Genomic DNA, 22,609 nt, shown 5'->3' on the forward strand with positions numbered 1-22,609 from the left:
AGGGTTGAGAAAGAGACCTCTGTTTAGCCTTCGTCAGTGGGAGAAATTGGTCACAGCTGGATTTCGCTGGTCAATTGGTAAGTTCAGATCTTTAGCGTGCTCTCTATTTTTGAAGGTCTCACTCATTACTCCAGCTATAACTGGGCCAAGCAATGTTTTATCCTCTCACACGTCTACGTGTTGCAAACATTTATCTATATATATATATATATTCACTTATAGTTCACCCATCATATCTGCTTTGTTTTTTGTTTTTTTGTTGTTGTTTTTTTTTTCCCCTGGACCTAAATTAGGTTTTATGGACATCTCAAGGGAGGTCAGTATCTCTAAAATGGTAGAGATACTGAAGGATACATACACTGGTCAATTGTTTTCTGTGTGTGTGTATGTGTGTGTGTGTGTGTGTGTGTATATATATATATATATATATATATACTGTGTGCACAGTACATTTAATACTTATCTTTAATACTTTTTTGGAATTGGTATTTCTGTGAATCTGCGGAATAGCTAAGGCCAGTGACTCTCCCTCCATATCCATCTCCCTTAGACAGACTGGCAGCTCTCCAGCAGCTCAATCCTCAGTATGAGTCCCTGAGATCGAGGACAGGGCACATGTTTGCAGGCAGATTGCACATTTGAGGGAATAAATTGCCTCTTCGACATTGTCTGTTCCACGCTGTGTTCCTTTGCCTTTACTGTAAATATGTTTGTTGAAGACCTGTCATCTGCAGTTTCTTTTATTTCCTTTCAAGGCCTGCTCATTTTATGGTGTCTGGTGGTGGGGCTCAGCCGCATGGTCTGTGTCCGGAAGTGAACATGTGGTAGTGTTTAGCTTTGTAATGCCCTGGGTTTTATGGACGTCTTGAGGGAGATATCACATGGAAGGCAACCAGGATAGTGATTCTGGGCCAGCAAACAGACTGGATGTCCAAGTGTTGGAGAACTCTTGTTATCACAGGGCTTCCCAAGGGTATACCTCAGTCCAAAGCCCACAGAGTAGGCTTAACATGGATGCCAAGTCATTTTTAATAAGCCAAATCTGGTTTTGCTCAAACATTCATGTGTTTTTTTTTTCTCAATAAAACCTCTATCAATTTGGTGACTCCTTTTGGCACAGAGCAAGTTTTAACTCCCCCTCAGTTAATGGAATGTGTAACGGTTACGCTCACCAGAGACTTTTCTTCATGTGGTTATGTTGGCTCCAGTGAATCTTTCATGTGTTTTGTTAAAACATGATTTTGAATCACTTCCTCCTTGACATGCTTCTCAAAGCTCTTCACCCTGGGAACTTAATATATTTCCACAAATCAGTGTGAAATACTAACTACTTATAATTTATTGGCACATTTCTTTCTCAGAGTTGCATGGCCAATATCAAGTCAAAAGCATTTGACCCTATTATTTCCCTTAGAGGACCATCTGGCCCAAGCATCAGCAATGCCAAAGTTGAGCTCTACATAATAGAGCTGGTTCGAAGCTTAGAAAGCATACATTTCAGCAGATCTTCTTGTCCAGATTTGTCCAGATAAAAGACATTCCTATCACCTTATTCCATCCACCATCAGTTAATAAATGATTTTGCTGCTGGTGTTATTGATCTGACAACCCGCCACAGAGATAATATATCTCTATGTGATGTGTCACCATTGCACACAGTGGCTTTAAGGAAACCAGCAAGCTGCCAAAAAAACCTCCCACATTGTGCCCATCACAAATGGCTCTTTATCGAGTGATTGCTTGGGAGATTGCATTAACAAATATAAATCTTTGCAAGAGGGATGGCATTGTTGTCAGAGTATTATATTTTAGCCCCTGGCCAACTAGAAAAACACGTTTAAATGTTGGCGAGGACTTTGATCAGCTGTTATGGACCAACACTGTTGGACAGGTTAAGCCTTTTTGGCAGAGAAACAATTAGATGGACATATTGCAAGTCACATTTTAATGAAAAGAAAAAAATAACTTTCGTCATAGTTTAGCCATTCCTATGTATGATGCCAAGTGAAGGGTGTGATTTTTAGTAACTACCTGATAATGATTGTGTCCCGGAAACTTTCAGACTCCTTATTCGTGTGACATCATTCTGAAATATGCTACCTATAGTTATCCTCTCCACACACCTGGGACTAGAACTAGTCTGGCAGCTCGAATGTGCACAAGCCCTCCAGGGCCCATCAGTCCACATGCAGTGCTCAGAGGAAACATGTGACATGTGGCATAATTGAGTCAGCCAGCAAATACTGCAGCAGAAATCAGCCAACTGATGCCACTACTCAGTGCCCAGTGGGGGAGCTCTGAGCTGTATAGGATGGGATCAGAAAGGAATGTGACTGTTTCAGATTATTAAAGACAGTGTTTTTCTGTTTAATTTGAGATAGCATGGGGCCCTGGGGGTAAGGGCGAAGACAGCTGAGGCACTGACGAATGGGCCAAGAGCACCCTGCTGAGAGTGTAAGGTACCTAGGTGAGAGATTCAAGTGGCAGTAGGGAAAAAGAATAGAGGTTTAAGAGAACAATTTAGCATGAAAAGCAGCCAAATTTCCCCCCTCTGTTTAATTTGCCCTCTGTCTGTGGGCTATTCTCTAAGGGCGATCATTGTTTCCTCATGTTTTATTTTTGCTGGCTCTCCAGTTTCTTTGTCCAAGGCTCTTGCCACATAAGAAATCCAGCATGATTCCTTGGGCCCCACTAGTTACTGACTCAGTGTTTGTGAGTCAGGATATTGGCTGTAATGCTGTGCTCATTGGATTTATTTAAAAAGTGATTCATATGTATACCATGTCTGTCTTATTTGGTGGGCTTGGAGGAATTTTCATAGAAAATTGCTGACACCAAAACATAAAATAAATAAATAAAAAAGTAACTGTAATTAAGAATGACCACGTCCAAACACATGTATTGCATTTCAAATAATTGTATCCCCTTTAAGATACTGATCCAAGAATTAATTCATTGGACATTGTTGTGCTTGTATGTGGTAAAAAAAAAAAAAAAAAGTTGTAATCCTGACAAAGATTTAACTAAAAACATTGTCATGGGAAAGTGGTCAAAACAGACCAATCCAATCCAGTATGTTACTCTAAACAGTTGAATATTATCAGAGACACTAATCAAAGGTTGTGTCCTGTTAAACACCTTAAGCTCATATTAATTCACTAGCAAGCCCTACCAAATAATTTTATGAAATCTAAAGTCCAGCCTCTCATCATGTTGCTATTTTTAACAAAAGCATCTTTTGAGCTCCACTGAGAATGACGGTGATACAGCCCATTGTTTATCTCAGTCCAAATAGACTTCAAGTTAGATTTCAAAGCCTGTTTTCCGTTAAGAAACATCCTAAGCTGTTGACAGTAAATCAAAACATAATACTAAATGTAGCATTGGTACATACTTAGATCCTTTTTAGCACTGCTTAATGCAGTAAACAACCGTATCCCTCATGTCATGTGTTGACAGGAAGAACTGGAGTTAGGCAGAAGCCTTCAGCATTGCTTCTTCTGGTTGCCCAGGAGATGTTGCCTCTTTGATTGTTTCTTCAAATATGCAAGGCAGCACTAGGGGAGCAGATTGTTTGTTCTAGATTTCCTGGGAGACTCCCACCTTGGGCTTAAACAGAGCAGTTGTGATGATTAGCAACAGAGTATGCTGGCTCTCCCATAAGCCATTGAGAGAAGAGGGAAGGAATCTTGCTTCTTGCTCATTGTGAAAAAATTCACATTCACCTCCTCCTACTGACCTTCAGTTTTGTACATGTACACCTATGTTTTTAGAGCTCAATGTTATTGAAGTGTAAGTGAAGAGTAATGCAAGCTGACGTGGAGTTTCCCCAAAGAGACCCCATAATGTTTCCATTATGAAAACAAAAGTCTCATTCTAAGACCAATTTGTCTGTTATGTTCAGTCATGTAACAGAGAGTCAATGCCATTTTCTGGGATTGTGGGGGGTAACACAATTATCTCCTTGGCTCTAGGAAGTTGACAGACAGAGCCTAGGGGAAGAAGCTGTGCTTATCAACCATCTACCCACTGTCACAATGACAGAAATGTTGGCACACGCAAACAAATGAAGAGCCGGAAGTCATCCGCAGGACTGTGCTTTGATACTAGAGCTGATGATATTGAACATTATGCAGTTCCAGCGTAATGTTAAAGGGGGATGTCATCAACCACATCCGCTTTTCAACAAACCAATGTCATACAGTTCAGCTAAGTGCCCTTACGAATCCAAGAAAATAGTGCATTTCAAGGCGATGTCCGAAAAATATTAATTCAGTTTATTTTAGCAATGTGGAATGTGAGATGAATTGTGCTTTATTAAAATGATTATTTTAGACATTAGATGGTTGTTCTTTGCAATACCAAATGTTTCAGCAGTAGGAGCTCAGTTTGTTTTTATTACCTTTTAATAAGTAGAGCCACAATTCTGAAGTTTTATGGTATGGAAACTATGGTTTTTAATTGGTGTATGCCATCTGTTGCCGTCTTCCCGATCTTGCCCTGTCAGCTTATGTCTTAATATGCAAAATGGTCTTGCATTTTAATGTATGTAAATTATTTATTTCACTTTGTTGAGGGAAATGTTGAAAATATATTTTATCATTTCATTCTTGTTTTCATACAGTGCTGATAGCACTCAGTGTCACTTTTAGATTAGATAACATGCTGTACACTTGTTACATTGCATAGAATTCACAGTCATTCTAAAAGTGCTGTCTTTTTCTTTTTTCTTCTATGGTTTCTGCAGTGAAAAAAGACGTACATGATGAGACTGACAACAGAATGCAACAGTTCAAGAAAAAAGCAAAAGAGCTTCGCATCTTGGATGCCAAAACTGCACAGAATCTTTGTAAGTATGCACGGTTTTATATCTTTATGGTGTTTTACAGCCAATTACCACATTTAACACTATTTAATGAAGTAGTATATTATTTTCAACCATGACCTTTGATGTCAGTTATTTTCCATGACACCCTAGGCATTTTCATATCCCATGAACAGCTAAACAAAGCTATTTCTGGGAAACAAGCAGTAGAAAGCCTTTGACAGTGATAGTGCCGTGTGTTGAGCCCTTCGGGGAAACATTTTCTTGGCAGTTGTTTAGCGGTCACCACAAGTACATATAGCCTGTGTCCAAACTCCCTTTCTGTGATCATGTCTAAGGTAAATTGTCATCAACTTGAATACTACATGTAGGTGTTGTGAATCCCCAGGAGTCTAGGTGGACTAAATGTCTATTTTTATTTATTTATTTATTTATGTTTTGGTATAGGGTGATTTTAAATTAGATGCAAACAATCCCTTAAACCTCGCACCTTCTGTCTTCCATATGAACCTCCCTGATCCCATATCTATTAAGTGCGTTTATGAATTGTGTGACTGCTGGGAATCTTGTGTTGATCAGTGGGTAGAACATTTTCTTATTGTTTCCCCAAATCTTAGAGCCTCGATATCCCTTACCCTAGAGATACAATGTAGATAATACGACCTTACTATACCCTCTTTGTTTATCTGCATTTTCTTTACCTTTCTCCTTTGAAGGACAAGTTGAGGGGTATACAGTGGCGTGCTGTAGACTGGGATGAGTATATTTTTAGGTGGATCAATTCCAGCACACTCTGGATGAGGACTGGAAGCGAACTAACAAAAATCAGCTAAGAGATGCATGCACATTACAGAAACGTTAACAATTAGATGTGACGCCCAACCAGTTCCCTTCCTGTGTGCTGGTGACATCTTGCAATGGTGCAGTGAGGCTTCATATTCTTGCATCTTCCATGAACAGAGGCCAGATGAATGAGTTCATTAGGCAAAATATTGGGGTCTGATGTCAGAAGGGGGCATGTGGCAAGAACATAAGGCTGACAGATAGAAGCATCTGCGTGTGCGTTTTTACGCGCGTGTGTGTGTGTGTGTGTGTGTGTGTGTGTGTGTGTGCGCATTTCAGTAGGTGCCAGTTTGTGCATGTCATTGCACTCGTTTATGGGTTGTGACAATGTTGATAGGTGTCACTGCCATCTTTGATTACAGCCCCAGCAGATGGGCTTTGAATTTGGCAGGAAGGAAAAATAAGTGTAGAAAATCTCACCTCCAGGATGGCAATGGGTGGGAGGCATGTGGTCCTACAGAGTTACACAGCTCCCCCGAGTTGCCTTGACACAGACTACAGCATCATAGATCATATTCACTGCCTGCACCGGAACCCTCGAAGCTCCCTTTTCAATTTTGATGCGTGTTAGTATTGAAGGTTCAGTGACTGGGATGGGTAGCGGGACAAAATGAATGATTGTGATGTCAGTGCCACTTTATGTATTCTGGGATAATGATTATGCATACCACTGTCTGATAAATTGTGTCTACCTATCTTTCTGACTGTCTGAAAACCTACAGCTTTTACAATAAGCTGCAGTTGAGAGTTTGACGTGTGGCTAAGCCACAGATAAAGAGAAATACAGTTGTCAAAATGAGACACAATGTGAGCATAAACTTCTTTTTAGAGTGAATCAACTACGTCCTTTTGGACTATGAGCCTACTTTTCAGTTTTATTCATATTAGTGGACAAACCAGCCGGTTCTGAGCGATAGAAAGCTGAAGAGCAAGCTGAGTAAAATGAAAATAGTTTTACTCTTTCAGCAGGTGAATATTCTAACTTGCAGCACTTTAAATCTGAGAGAAAGGCCATGATTCAGGTTAAATTATTTCATCCACACTGTAGAGGAGCACAGTACTGGCCATAGCAACCAGAGCCCAGTTCTTAACAACAACCCATTTTTCAATTGTGCATTTACATTAGGAGCGACCTCTGTAATCTGTATTGAGTGCAGACCTCAAATCAGGAACCATCACATTTACGAAAAATGCATTTAAATGACCAACAATCATTGAATCATTTGTAGCATTGCGATGTTTTGGTGCTACAGCACAGACATCAGATTGGTTGGCAGAGTTTTATATCGTATAGGCTATAAGCATTTCTTTTTCTAAAGCCTTAATAAAAGGAATCACTTTGAAACACTGCAAGCTTAAAATGTTTAAAAATCAGTGAGTTCAGAACTGGTTGTTTCATAAAAAGTTAGGTCAGAAATATGCCCTGTGAAAGCAAACTCTAACAAAAGTTGGAAAATGTTTAAGACTGAAAGAGTATGTCCCAACATAAACCGAGTAGAAAAGTTTATTTTATTTTAAGCTTAACAGAAATTTGCTTTAAATATGGTACCTCGGGTTTATATGAATTGTAATACCAATATATTACAGACACAATATTAACGTGTTGTGTTTGTCTGGTGTTTTGTTTTGTTTTGCTTTTGTCTGTTTTGTTTGTTTGTTTATTTATTTGTTTGTTTATTTATTTGTTTGTTTGTTTGTTTAGTTGGTTGGTTGGTTGGTTGGTTGGTTGGTTGGTTGACACACAATTCCTATCAAATAACTTATGTAGAATCAAACTTAAAATTGTCTCATGTGTGATTTGGCTGGTCCACGATATGTATGTGTGCCCCTGGACCTGGTTTATGATGCAGAATTTTGTTCAGTAATAGTAATAGTAAGATGCTTTGTAAAGCTGACACTATTACCTAACTTATCATAAGCACATTGACATCCCAAAGCAGCCTAATAATGTAAACTATTAATTAAATGTGTTGTTTATTAGCAGCTATCCCACTCATCCTCAAAATAAGAAACATCTCAAAGATGCAGCTGTGTTACACAGCTTGTGTTTAGAGTATCACCTGTTAAAAAAACTGAAACATCTTTATCACCACAATCATTAAATAAAGAAAAAAAATCAAAGAAGTACACCACTGTACAATTTTTTGTGCTTGAAGATTATGTTGTTTTTTTTTTTGGCCCCAAAATTGCATGGTGCTATATTAACACACCTGTACCACATTGCTCATACTGGCACACTTAAGTTTGTATACAGCCTGGAAATAGGTGCCAGGTGCATGTTGACCACACCCATTTCTGACACTGGGCAGACAGCAAGGTGAAAAATTAAACTGCTAGATGGCAGCAAAAGTTGGATATTCACGCCATGCCTGCCTTTTCAACCTCGTCTGTGTCTGCTTCAGTTTGAAATTTACAAAATATCACAAGAATACTCATGACAACCCGTCCCCAAGAGAACCTTGTATCCAGCTGGTGGTTTCATTGAGGATAATTTATAGAACATATTGAAGAGATTGTATAGCACTTAGACAAGGATGAAACATGGATGGCGTGTTGATAAAAATGTACCCCAATCAGGAACATGTTCTGCTAATGAGGTAAAAAAAACAAACAAAAAAACATGAACATCAATTACCAACAGAATGGAAACAAATTAGTCTGGATAAAACAACCCTCTCTTCAGTCCTGCAGTTCTGATTCACCAGAAACTTGACATACTGAAGCCATAAACGTTAAGTATGGAAATAAGTATGCAAGTACTAAATAGACACAATTTGTCATGACTATGAAATAAGTAAATGCACTAATTAGTCTATGGAATAAATAGTAAGAAGAAAAAAAAAACAATGTACTACCTCTCCGTTTGGTGAGCGTCAAATACAGACATCAGGTCTCACTACTGCTGCAGTACAGCAGCTGTTGAGTGACTCTCCTCCAACTCATTACCAAACCTCCACCTGTGACTTCCACCTGGATACACCATCAGCTCCAATTTCCACTGTAGGCACCCCACCTGGAGAGTGAAACACCCACTTGGCTGTCCCCTAAGGCAAAATCTGTGTACTTCTGTGTAGCCTTCTCAGATGACACAATTACTGTTACCACAAGTGCAACTATTCAAACTGTTAATTTTAATTATTATTACTGATAGTGTTCACTTTTTTATTTACAAATCATTAGAACGTATTTTGGTGCCTTTCGCTGTTTCACTGGTAAATCTTGATGTTTTCCTCCCCAGTTTTTGTCAGGGTGACACAAACTATCCTGTTGAGGGGCAGAAAGTGTATTAGTTTTTCCAAGTGTCAAGTTAGGTCTGTGGTCATTTTATCTGAGGAGCCATGAGTGCTGAAATGTCTCTTTGAACCCTGCAGTCTAATAAAAAAAGGAGAGGAAATGACTCTCTTCTCTCTCCATCACAACAGCAATTTTCTTGGGCTCGTTCCGCCTGCCTTATGAAGAGATCCGGGACATTGTGCTGGAGGTAGACGAGGAAAGACTGAGCGAATCACTCATCCAGGTAAGACTGATGTTCAGTGTGGTGTGTTAGTCTCTCTCTCTCTGTCTCTCTATGTCTCTCTGTCTCTCTCTTTCTGTCTCTCTCTCACACGCACACACACACACACGCGCTTATTTTTACCCTTTGAAAAATGTACACAGTTGTGTCCGAGAGAGACAGACTTTGTCTGCACGTTCACGGGAAAAGATAATTTTGAAATTTCAGTGTCAGACGGAGCGCCAGGCGACCCCATTTTAAACCTGGTATGGTCTGTTTTTGGCAAGAGTCAGTTTCCTCATTCTCATGTGGACCATAGAGACCCCCCATTCATCTTCTTATAATGGATGATGAAGGACAAGTCTTGGCAAAGTCTCACCAACTCCACCCTCCTTTCCTCTTGCCTTTGTCTGAAACCATAATTGATGAGCTTCCTAAAGGCTACTTGTTTTTGCTTCCATTTTATTTCTGTTTTGCTCGACTCAGAAAACATTAATTGAAAGCAGGGCGGATGCAACTGAAGATGCATCACAGCGTGAGCCTCCACTGCACTAATATTTCTTGCAATGTCTTAGTGTTAAGCACTAAAGCACTCTGTTGTCTTTGTCTGTTTTATCTCAGAATTAGTAGGGGTAGATCTCATGAGTAACCATCAAATGGAAGATTTTGATTTCAGTATAATCTTGGCAGTGCAGTAACCAGCTGTGTGCATCCTTCAAATGCAGCTTTCAAGGAAAAATTAAATAAATAAAAAAAGGCTGTACTGATATACTGTCCTTCCCCACGTGGCTTATCAACACAGAACCTAGTCTGCTTCCTCTCCACTGCTTGGATCCCAGACACTAGTAAAACGTACTGGGGTAATATATATTTAGATGGGGCCTATCTAAAGAGCTGCCTTGCAGGACTATTATTTTGAGCTCTGATAACCTTTAATTGGCTGGCAATCTGGGAGAAAGTACAGAGTCTACGGTTTAAGATGGCAAACCCCCCTCTGCTTTGTGAAGGAGAAAGGATGCTAAGATGTTGACCTTTTCTAACCATGCCCACCAAGACCTGGTTGCACACAGCACCAGACAAATGGTGGGATTGGTTGTTATAGTCTGGTTGTACTACAAATAATCACTGTTTCCTCCACGAAACAGTTAAACTGACCTTGACAAACTACTGATACCATGCTGGTGTCGGTAGCTTGTGAAGCAGTCAATAGTGAAGAGCCAGCACTTGAATAATTGAAAACTCTTTGTCCAATTTCTCAAGGCTGTTAGTCTCAAAGGCGTTGACATGGCAGTGAACTGATGTACTGATAAAAGACATTGATTAACAAATAATGGCCAAACCTAATAAACAAACACAGACAAGGAGAAAATCCTTCACAGTCCATTCACGGATTGTCTCAGTGGTGCAGGTGACATGATAAAAGCATTTGCTCTAACCTTCAATTTCATTTTGTTTTCTTTTCCAAAATAAAATGTACATGGATTATTGGTGTTAAGGGTATGTCAAATAGTAAGTGACCAAAAGAAATAAATTAAAAAAACGTCCATGTGCAAGCACCCCTTCATGGGTGTTTCCGTTGTCCCTTTAACTTCCTTCAATTCCCATCTTTAATAAATGTGAAGCAAGACAATGAGGCTGCAGAAAAAAAGGAAGGCTCAACGAGGCTCATGAGAGCAAGAGTGTGAGTCAGCATAAGCATCTGGGAACCGAGGTAATGTCATGAAATCCAGAGGGTGGTGGGAGGACCAACTGAGTTAACTTATTGGTGCAGAAGGACCCTGCATCTGGCAAGTGTGCCACTGCTGGTTAGATAATGATGCTAAAGACAGACTAAAGGCCAGACTGGACAATTAGGACAATGCTCCAAGAAAAAAAATGCTTATCTACTTCCAATATATTGTCTCCAACTGACACATATATCGGAGAGAATAATACTTATTTAGTAGTCTCTAATGAAACCGTCCCGTAATGTGATAATTTCTTAATTCACATAATAATTCTAATTCCACAACTGCCATGTTACTCTTGCTATTATTTTACAATGTAATTGCATTTAAATTGAGTAAATTATTTGAGATTCAAACATAAATAGATGCATATGAAGGCTAGCAAAATACAGTTTTTATCTTTGTTCTTTGAAATTGCTCATAACCTAGTTATGGTATTGACTATGCCTCTTGCTCTCTTTCATGTCATATTGTTGGTTTACATATTGGCATATTCGTATAAGGTGTGTAAGTACTCAGAATCTGTGTGGGAGACAGAACCAAAGTATATTTTACTGATATGCACTGCATTTATTTATTTAAATTAGTAAATCATTTGTAATTAATATTAATAATTAAACACCTCACGTGACACTTCTTAATTGTTCCAACCCATAGACAGAATATGGACAGTGGGGTAAGTTTTCCTTTTTTTTCTAAGCCTGTTTTCCTTTTTCCTGCTGATGTCAGTCAAAGCTGGTCTCTGTTTTCCTTTTTTTTTTTTCTTTCTATGAAATGTTATCTTTCAAAAGAACTGATCTTTAATCAGACTCTATATGCTACACAGTTGCTTGGGTGGAGTTTTCTTTTCATGAAGAAAAAATGAAATCTCAGTACTTTTTGACGGACAGCACAAATTGCTCTTGTTTTTTATTTTTTTTTATTTTATTTTTTTAGAGCAGAACAAACATGTTAGTTTTCTAAATGTACACTATATTGCGAGGTACTATTTGGAAAGAAAAGTTAAACCAACACACGACTTATTTTTATTTCTTTGAAAGTATTTGACTGTACTTAGCCAGCGTTCCTGGTGAAATAACAGTGAGATGATTATAGAACAAAGTCATGCAGAGATGAGCTCACAAATTAAACAAGGAAGTGTGCGACACATGCCTAAGAAACACAGTTAGAGCTATACAGAGGCACTGAAGGGAAGCAAAGGGACTTCCTGCTGGGTGACACAGTCCTGAGTGTGGGCTCCATCTGCACAGTGCTCATCTACACTCATTATGCTGATTAATCACTCTACACCACCCACTTTCAGCCACACGCCACTCACCATTTATCCACATGGACAACTGCACACACATACAGATTAGGAAGATGTGTCTGTGTATGGCTTGGGCAATACTAGGAGGAAAGGAAATGCATCTGCCATATTGCTCATATTGCTCATATTAGAAACAGTGGGTGATGATGAGAACCTAAAATAAACGAATAAAATATGGAGCGAAAAAATGAAAGACGTAATTGAATGAAGGGTATATGCAAAATGAAACCTATTGCCTTTGATCAGTTATTGTTTAACGTTAAGTGTACTATGCTTGTTAGTTACTTTTCCCAGTTTTAATAGACTGGGCCCACCTGTTGCTGATGTACTTAAAAGTCCAGTATATATGACTGTTCCTTTCCATCCACATGTGTATTAGAGAAAACAGCTTGGCCGCAAGAAATCCCAAAAGCCCTATTTGGAGCCAATGTTTGGTATTCTGGGCTACTGTGGGAACATGGTGGTCCAGTATAGTGGACTGTACAGATGTCTCATTCTAAGATAATGAAAGTGATTCTTATTTTTTGGATTGCTTGATTGGTTAATGGAAACATACTTATGCCAATAGATCCACCTAAATCTTACACACTGGACATTTAGCAATTAAAACATACACACGAGGCATTGTTAATCAAAAGTGGATTATGATTAGAACACGGCAAATTTGATGGCCAATGTTAAAATGTTATTTGTAGTAATGGTTTCTGATAGAAAAGCAGAGGTAGAACTATCAGTAGTTAAAAGTTATTACTCATACTTTATAACAAAGGTGGTAAACTGTCACTGTCTGCACTGATGGTTTGATATCCGTGCTTCTCTATTATTGACTGGGCATTTTTTTTGTCAGTTTAACACAGTGTTAGAGATTAATGGACACTCCAACCTTGAAAAACAATCCAACCATCAGCAAAGGTGATACACTCTACCTGGCAGTTGCACAAACCTCTCTTGTATTCATCTACACTGATGAAGAGCTTGGATAAACAATGATTCTGGTTTGTGTGTGTGTGTGTGTGTTTTTTGTTTGTTTTATTGTTTTTTACTGAGCACTTGATCACTTGATACATGGGAAAAAAAACATTTTTTTTTTTAAAAACTACAAAACTCAGCTCAATTTTAAACTGTGCGTTGGCATTATTTTGAAAAGACAAGTGACAAGCATGCAGGGAATTGATAAATAGAAGGAATAGTGAAAATAGAAGGAATCAAGGAAGCAAGAGGTGTTCATAATGCATCTAAAACTCTGTAACTCAATCTTATTATCTTCCTTCTCTGTCGACAAGTCTAATGTAATGATTTGTCAGCAGAATGTGGCAGTGTGCTGGCCTTGAAGTACCCCTACAATGTGTCACCCTGGCAGAGTGGATAGATAGGAGTTGATTGGCTCTCCTTATTCTGCATTAGGGCCCATCAACGCCTCAGAGATGATGTGCACATCCCTGAATGCTGGCAGACAATCCGGGCTCTCACCATTCATCCAGACTTCATATGAATCGTTGCAATTCCACACTTATTTTCATATCGGATGCACCCAGCCTATAAACATACGTACAGTACATGCAAATGGATAGCCAGTGTCAGCTATCCCCTCTGTCTTCAAGTCCCTGCATAGTTTTCTAATTTATCATCCAAGCAATAAATGTGCGCAAGCTCCATGCCCATGTGCAAACACACACACACACACACACACACACACACACACACACACGTGTGCACGCGTTTGCATTCAATCGCTCTCTCACTGTCTTTCTCCCGATCTCATTTGCCTACAATATTCATAGGACTGGGGGACAGAGGGCACTTTTGTATATCAGGTCAGCTTCATCAAATTCAAAAAGACATCAGAGCCCCCCCTTACCGACTACCGTACCCTGTATAACAATGAGATGAAGAGGACAATGAAAGACAATAATGAACGTTGGCTCCGTGAAAACAGATTGAGCCTCAGACAGCTTGGCAAAGGTCTGCTTTTAAAGGTCTGACAGCCTGACAAAGCTATTCATTGCTATTGTTGGCTGGCAACAGAGGCAGCAAGGGAAGGTTCTGTAGACCTTGTTTGTGTGGGAAGGAGTCAGGCACGTGTGCTTTGGGCTTAAGGGTCCTGGTTGCATTGTGTTTGCATTTAGTTTGGCACTACAGGACATCTAGCCCCAAAGCCCCTTTGTTTTTTGTAGCACCCTTGCTAATGTGCGTATGCTACCTCACTCGCATTGTTTACAATCATGACGTGGCTATGCCTGTGACCTTGCCGTCATTGGCTTAAGTTGGCTCTCATTTGGTGTTTTAATTTCTTCAAACGTCCCTCACAGCCTCTTTACCCCTGGGGAAAGGCTTAACTGGCATAATGATGGTAGTTGGTCCCATGCCCTCACAGTTCCTGCCAATGGAACACAAGGAGCTCAAACAATTGCCAGATTATTAATAAGCATTGTAAATGCGAGTACTTTATGGTGTAATCAACTGATACACATGGATAGCGTTGATCACAGTAGTTCCATTGGCAAGGTTACTACAATGTAATAGGCTGAGAGCATAATGGTAATGAGATTTATTCATTACTTGTATTATTTTGTTGTTGCAGTGTCATTACTTTCTTAGGGTTTTTTATATGCAGACAACATTTCGTTGATGAATGAATAATTTGTATTTGTGTTTTGCATTCAGTTCTGCATGTGATTATAAAGTTTTTCTCCCTACGAGCAAAAAATGGTGAAGATGAGCAAAAGCAGGGACAAGAAAAGAGCAGCGCCCTTGCTCCACATATTTTGAAACTGTAAAATTTGACATATTTAGACCAAATAACTTCAGCAAGTTCAATGACAAAATGTTTTGCAGGGATTTCCTTTCCAAAGTTGTTAGACACTGGTATTAACCTGGCCCGTTGCAATGATAAACACTGAATGAAACCCTTTTTCTGTTGTGGCGATGCTCCCTGGAAAATTGTTAAATCAGTTCAAGTGGCTGACAATGTTGTTATTGTTGTATTACACTTGCTTTGCAATCTCTGGGAGGAACTGTGTCCAAAGGCGTCGTTAGGTTTTTTATTTATTTTTTATTTTTTTACTTACAGTAAGGGGGATTAAGTGGTATTCCAGGAATTTAGATTAATGTTAAGCAAGTGTACTCTCTGAGCTCTTCAAGCGTTTACTACCTTTTTCTTATTTTTGTTGTGGACAATATTTCTGCTGGACTATCTTATGCTCCCTAGTTGCTTAATTGGCACATCTTGGGGAATTGTTCGCTGTGGTTACAGTTCACAAATCTTTATATTTCCTACAATACACGCATACCCTCTTTTAATGCCCCTGAGGGCAAATATAAGCTTTTTTTTTAAGGTTTAATCAGCTTTTCTACCTCCATCATGTAGGCCACGGTTCCTCATGCAGTATATATAGTTTAGCGGTTTCAGAGTGCCTGTGATGTCTAACACAAGTGTTGATGCTCTACTGCTTTGTCAATCACTATTATTGATCTCCGTTATTGTCTGACTGTGCCTTACACGTTAGTTCGAACTCACCAAAGACACACAATAACACAATCTTCCCGATTCAGGCAGCAACGGATTTGAGCAGGACAATATGAAGTTTGTTTCCGGTTAGGCGAAAAGCATCTTACTCAAAAATATCTATCTCTGCAGGGTCCTTTCCATAATATTTTCAGACACTTGTAATAACAATCTTGAGCATTTGAGTGGCACACAGACGTACACTGATGATGTGAAATTGCCCTGAAGGATTATACATTACAACCTGTTTCACGACTGCTTGGCTGGCTGCAGCGCTCTCGCTCAATAGTGGGCCAATTTCAAAAATTGTTCTTCCCATTAGTCTCTTCAACACAAAAAACATGGGAAAATAGTAAGGGTAAAAGAAAACAACAACAACAACAAAAGTTCCAGTTGTGCACTGTGTAAAATTGTGCTTTAAATGTATTCCTTAAATCTAAAACTACAGGTTTTAAATATAGGATTAGTAATCTGTGTGTTCAAAAGCACAAATGAGCATTACACAAACAGGATAAATGGTATTGGCACAAATGTAAATGGTGCGAACCAGCTATCATGAAAAGTCTCACTGAGACTGAGATTAGGACTATACGCAAATGCAGGCACAAAACACAAAAGTGACATAAACCATTATCATGTAACAAAACAAAGAGAGGAAGATAATTTAATTGAGATTAATTGACTTATTTCAACCAAACAGACCAGGTTTCTAGGCTGCTGCAGAGCAAATCTTTTTTTTTTTTTTTTTTTTTTTCCCAGCCATACGCAGAACATGGCATGTGATCTAGCTGCTTGAAATGAGGGAATCATCACTAAATGTTTAAGTACGCCCAGTTTTTGGTGTGTGTGGTAAGCTAACTCTCGTCAGCGGATGATATGGCCCTGGGGGCTTGTTTTGCGGAATATCAGAGTGGCTTCTTAATGTTTAATGTCTGCCAATGTATTTTATATTACCCCATCTCCGTTTTCAAAAGGAAATGCTAATGAGTAACACTGCACCACTGCTATTCATTTGTAATTAGTATCACCCTATGTTGTGCGCAAATGCACTAATAAGAATATCGAAGAAGTGCAGAGAGGTGTCCGGCATCTCTTGTACTTAAAGTCCGCATGCCTTAATAGGTAAATGTGTGTACATCATTTTAAGCACCCATTGGTTGACATATCAGGGCTTCTAAGTATATAAAACATTTGTATTCATTTTATGCATGTGAATCTATGTCAGAGTCAAAATAATACAGGTACAATGCTTTAAACAATATAGTTGGACAGGAATCATAGTAGTACTCACACTATATTACTTTTTTTTTTGGAATTCAGATTAACCAATATGATTTTGATCCCTAGATGGTCATGTGACCATGTGTTATTTACATGTAATATCATCTTATATTTTAAATGAATGAATTATGAACTGACAACATAGAAGTGTTGGCAACACTGTCCAACATTAGAACACAAATAAGTAATGGTTATAATATGGTTATAACACAATCCATCCATTATCTGTAATGGCTTATCCTTCATCAGGGTCACGGTGGGGCTGCAGCCTATCCAGGGTGAATTAGGGTGAGAGGCTGGATATAACACATAATGCATTATACCTCTCACATAAACTTTATATTTTTTGCACTTGTCGACTGTATCTGCCCATCTCGGCTGTACCCAGTGTGCCAAGCTCTAAACAGTGTGGACCTTCAGGAAATGCATATATTGATATTCATTCCAATTATTTTAGATATATGTATTTAAAAAAATAATAATGTTGCCATTCTTTTAAATTGTAGCAATTTACAGTGAGTGTCACCTAAAATCCTAATACACACTGACTAGGTTGTCTCACAGTAAACAGCAGCATTGTCAGCTTTCGGCTTTGCACTACTTATCTTCACCTCGCCATGGCAACAACCTTTCCGCCAGGTCTCACAGGAGTCTTTCGCGCTAGCCTTGCTTGTTATTATTGTTTATCTCTCTTGTCAATCACCCAGATCACCACGATGCTCATCCATATGCATGGCCTCATCATTACACGTGGTAGCCCGTTGGCTGCAGGGTCTGGCAGTGCCCATGCCAGCCTTTGTTCTGTGCTGTAACAACAGGTGATTGTAGCAGCCTGGCACATTGTTGGGCATGATTTGCATGGTGTAAAAGTACACATGTGGGGCAAGGTGATAAGTATGGCTGTGTATTGGGCCTGTTGGATTAGAGTTTAAGCAGGAGAAACAAAGTCCCCCTTGGGCTTAATTGTGGTGTATTTTGGCACACAGCACATAACTCTCTTCTGCATCAAATGCTAATTTAACAATGAAATTTGAAATACATTATGCTGATTTGGTAGGGCTGGAAAAATTAGACAAAAAAGAGAAGTATTGAATAAACAAAGTAAGGGCAGGGGAAAGAGATGCAACATTTGGCTTGGTGCAATATCAAATGTTCTTCAGAAATTGATGGCCCGGACCCAAGGTACTACATGTACTTTTCACTGATCATCACTATGCTCCTGATCTCTAGCCACAGGGTCCAGGCCAGGTACTCTGTCCTCGGGTTGAATATTGATTAAAAGCACACACATACACACACACACACACACACACACACACACACACACACACACACACACACACAAATACATACACACAGGCAGGTTCATGTGTAATACAGCACAACAGTTAAATTTTGATTAGGAGGAGTCCATGCGGCTTCTCCTCAGGCACAGTGGGTGCTGTATTTTCTTAACTGAGTAAAAATTAGTTTTCTGTTTTTACTTTCCAATTCAGTGTCTTTGTTTCTGTGACAGATGGCACATCGCTCAGAGAACGCTCTCAGACAGCAGACGCCACAAACAAATTAATTTCTATTACTGTTTTGCATGCAAGCTCTCTTCTTCTTTGATTGACAGTTTCGGTATAGAGCGACACTGTATTAGGATGGCTGTATGTGGCATTGTAAGAGAATAATAATTCACAAATGAGGGATCATTTCAATGCAATGCAGGGAAGTGCATCCCCTGTTCTTCACACTGACGCTGTTGATTTTTTTTTTTCTTCAGCAAATGCTCTGAATATAGCTTGTCTGCATTATAGCATGTGTCAAGTAAAACTATGTTATTACAGTTGATACCATTAAATAAACATAAGTGCATTATCACTGTAAAGCATCTTTCTAGTTTATGTATAAAAGTTGAGTTCACTGCATCTGTGAATCCTGGGGGCTCACAGCAGATTCAGGTGGGAGTGGAATGAGCTTTTTCTATACCAAATTCTATCTTTCTGTTTATCTCTTTTCTTTTGCTATGTGAACCCTCTATTTGCCTTGTTAATTTGCCTCTCAATCCTACTTCACATCGCTCAAGCTAAATGTAAGTGCTCAGGTGTGCATATTTTAAAATATTCCTCCACATTTCCATCCAAAAGACAAATTTAATGTCACAGTAAGTCTGTCAGGTTTCCCAGCCCCAACCCTCAAATTAATCCCCCCCCCCCCCCCCATCTCTCTTTCAACCTTTCTTCCTGCCTCTCACTGCATTTGTGTCTTTCTCTCAGACTGCATTTCTCATTTAGTTTAATGCGATTTTAGAATTTGTCACACTCAGTTTGTTGCCTGTCAGTCTGTCAGTGTGGCTTTACTCATAGTGAGATTTGAGGTGCTTGTGTGGTTTGGCAGGATGTGGATTGTAAAAGACTACAACAACCTGTGTGACTGATTGAACTCCTTGTTTAACATATTTACCTGTGAGATGAGCTTTGCCGTTTGTTGTTGTCTGTTCTTTGTTTTCTCTCTTAGGTTCTCCTTTAATTAGAGAGGTGAAATGTTAAAAACATGATTATTTTAGTGAACATCTCATAAGATAAAACATATGTTGTATCGTATACACTTTACCATAATAGTGTTTTTATTTGTTTGTTTGTTTGTTTTTCAGACACAAAGTATTACATTTGGAAGCTACTCCACTCCATGTTATTGAGCATTATCTGTCAAAACTGTCCCCAGTCTTGTAAACACATCACAGCTTTATAGTCTTTGTTACACATATTCATTTTTAAGTTGTGTGGTAGTAACCTTTTTTTAGATGGATGCTGTCTACACCCACAAACTATTGTGCAAAGTTTTGTTTTGTTTTACTCTTTCTTAAGCTTAGTTTGGAAAAAAAAAAAAAAAAACTTTTGAAATTCCACATAATGTCTTTTTTGAAATGTTTGAGAAGCTAGGTTTGAAGAATGGAATAATGTTGAGAAGTCTTCTTGTCTGTCTATTATTTTGCTATTGATTCAAGCTGAAGTCTTCACTGATTTGCCATGAGCCAGGTAGGGAGCCTGCTGAGGTGTCACGGCAGGGAGACAGCAGTCCCACGTTGCTCTTCATCACAAAGAATGGGCAAAATACCACACATTTCTCTGTCTCCCAAAATTGAGGAGAAAATCAATTAAAAGGAAAAAAAAAAATTACATCTGTCAAGCACGTGGCAGGCATGGCTCCTCTGCTGTCTTTGTTGTAGACCTCCCATAGATGTAGAAGACAGAAACACAGTTTATTCAGATCATTTTTTCAGACATCAGGTGATTCTTTCTCTTTTCTCCTTTATTTAACCCAGCGTAATAAAGACTTTATTGCTCTGAGAAAAGCTTTATCGATTGACATGACTCAGTCTACATCTTAATGTTCCTTTATCATTTTGGCATTACTGTTGGGGATATGTGTCCCTGTGTTGTCATAAAGTGTGTGTAGATGTTACAACAACAAATGAAGGAAGATGGACTCTCAAAAAAAGGAAATGGTTAAAATTCAACTTGGCTTAACATTAACATCTCACCATTTTGGTTTTTGCACCACATCAGCACCTGCTGTTTTTCACAGCATGCAGTGCTGTAGTAAACTGTGTGGTTAAGTTTATGCCTAATACCGTACAAGCTTAATACACCCCTTTTATAATGTATTAACTTGGCATTGGCTTGCGAGTGCTGTAAAATTGTTACACTGGAAGCAAGTTGACAGCAGCAGAGATCAAAGTATGGAAGTGAAAGCCCTACAGATACTGTCATCCTCTACAAATGTTTAGTGAACTGTAACATGTATCTCATTACTTTTACACTTTCCTTTACCCTGGCAACTGCTTCAAGTCCTGAAGTGCAGACCTTTTCAGTCTAGATAGCAGTGGTGGAGATATTGCCAAGATATTCACTACAGTCAGTTAATTTGTTTATTGTTCATTTAGATTTTTGTATACTGCATACGTACTAAAAATGTCTTTGCGGTGACCTGTACCTTCTATAATAAATTGATTGAGTAGTGCATGCAGTGATATCCTAAGCTGTCTCAGAATAGGATAACAACCGAAACCAATTATCTGCGCAGTAATGTTATGCTTATTGTTTAGATTGAAATTTAGCAGATTTTGACAGGCATGCATTCACATAAATTCTGTTAGTGCATATGTTATTGGACTACCGCTGTTCCTGACAATGACTGATTGATTTCAATTTGTCAAACTGGAGACATTTTGGTTGATTGACAGCTGAGACACATTTTCATGTGATCATACCCAGATTTTACAAAAGACAGTTTTTTTGGGGGGGCAGATAAAGATATGCACGAAAAATATACACTATCAGAACATGTGACAGTCAAGAGAGGAACAATACATCTAGAAATGAAGGTCACAACTGTTTGAATGTCAGAGCAACTTTAATGCAACGTACTGCATACAATGGATTCGTAACAAAACATGGTGGCAGGACAGCAAATAGCCTAATTTTCCACTCATACTGTATCAACAGTGTAATGCGTATTCTCAGTAAATTTACCGTAAAATGTATTTGTATTTCCCAGCAAATGTTCAGTATACATTTACAAATTGAATATCCCACACATTCAGCCTGTAATGTGTTTTTATTTTGATAAAGAGATACTAAGCATATTTATGAGTTTTTAACCTGAACAACCACATTTTGATGTCGCTTTTTTTGTTACTGCATTGCTGTATCTTGGCAAGTGTGCTGATATGTAGCGCCTTCATATTCACCCAAGGCGGTAAATGAATGTGTAGTGTTGCTAGCATACTTCCAGTAATCTCTCCTAGACTGCTGTGTGTGTCTGGTAGCCTGTGGTGAGGAGTCTGGCCCTGCATCATCACCCAGTCTCCCACATTGCCACACATATGGTGCTGCCTTTGTGTCAATTGTGCTCTATGGGGTTTCTAATAATTAACAAGATGACAGACAAATGCAATGACAAGCACAAGGTGGATTTGATTTTCTATTACCTTGTCTCCTGTGTGTTTCAGATGTATTCAATTGTAGCATTTTGAGATGTTATGGAACAATTTCACCTCTTTCAAAAGATTAAACCCACTCCTAATGTAATTACAAAGACCTCCAAAAAGTGACAAATCAAATGAATGGTCTAAGTTTTGTCTGTAGGTATGGTTTTGTATGGCTTCCAATATGCTGGGATAAACAATATTCACCAACAAATCCAACCACACTTAATGTCAGTTCAATGCTAAACCACACTCAACTCTAATTGAAAGGTTCTGTAAAAGGTTTACTGTACAAGGGTGAAAACAACCCATACTTATTTGTCTTTTCTCAGGAAGCAATACCAAAGAAGAACAGTTTGAATAAGGTCTGGTGTTGTGTTGATGCAATTCCATTCAGCACCAATGATACATTGCCAAGGTGAACTGTGTTTCTAATCCAACTACTCATACAGTTCAAGATCAGAACTTCTTTCACAATGTGTTGTGCTCCCTCTTGTAAACCTGTAGGCCATCTTGTGTTTACTTAGTTTTATTTTACTTAGAGTTTTATTATTGGACCCGCACTTCACTTATGAGTAGGATCATGCTGTATATTTGACTAAATTGTTGTTATTATTATAAACACATTATAAAGACTTATTGACTGGATAA

General features: G+C 38.8%; 1 protein-coding gene across 8 annotated transcripts in view; it reads left to right on the plus strand.

Moving 5' to 3' along the window:
* diaph2 (diaphanous-related formin 2) overlaps positions 1 to 22,609 on the plus strand; it is a 365,580-nt gene that overhangs the window by 201,334 nt on the left and 141,637 nt on the right. For all 8 annotated transcript variants that reach the window (XM_027277427.1, XM_027277405.1, XM_027277412.1 and 5 more), the window contains 2 exons: positions 4,748 to 4,849; positions 9,091 to 9,185. In XM_027277427.1, coding sequence (XP_027133228.1) covers positions 4,748 to 4,849; positions 9,091 to 9,185 — 197 coding nt within the window. The remainder of the gene's footprint in view (positions 1 to 4,747; positions 4,850 to 9,090; positions 9,186 to 22,609) is intronic.

Source organism: Larimichthys crocea, chromosome I, assembly GCF_000972845.2.
Source record: "Larimichthys crocea isolate SSNF chromosome I, L_crocea_2.0, whole genome shotgun sequence".
Taxonomy (NCBI): domain Eukaryota; kingdom Metazoa; phylum Chordata; class Actinopteri; family Sciaenidae; genus Larimichthys; species Larimichthys crocea.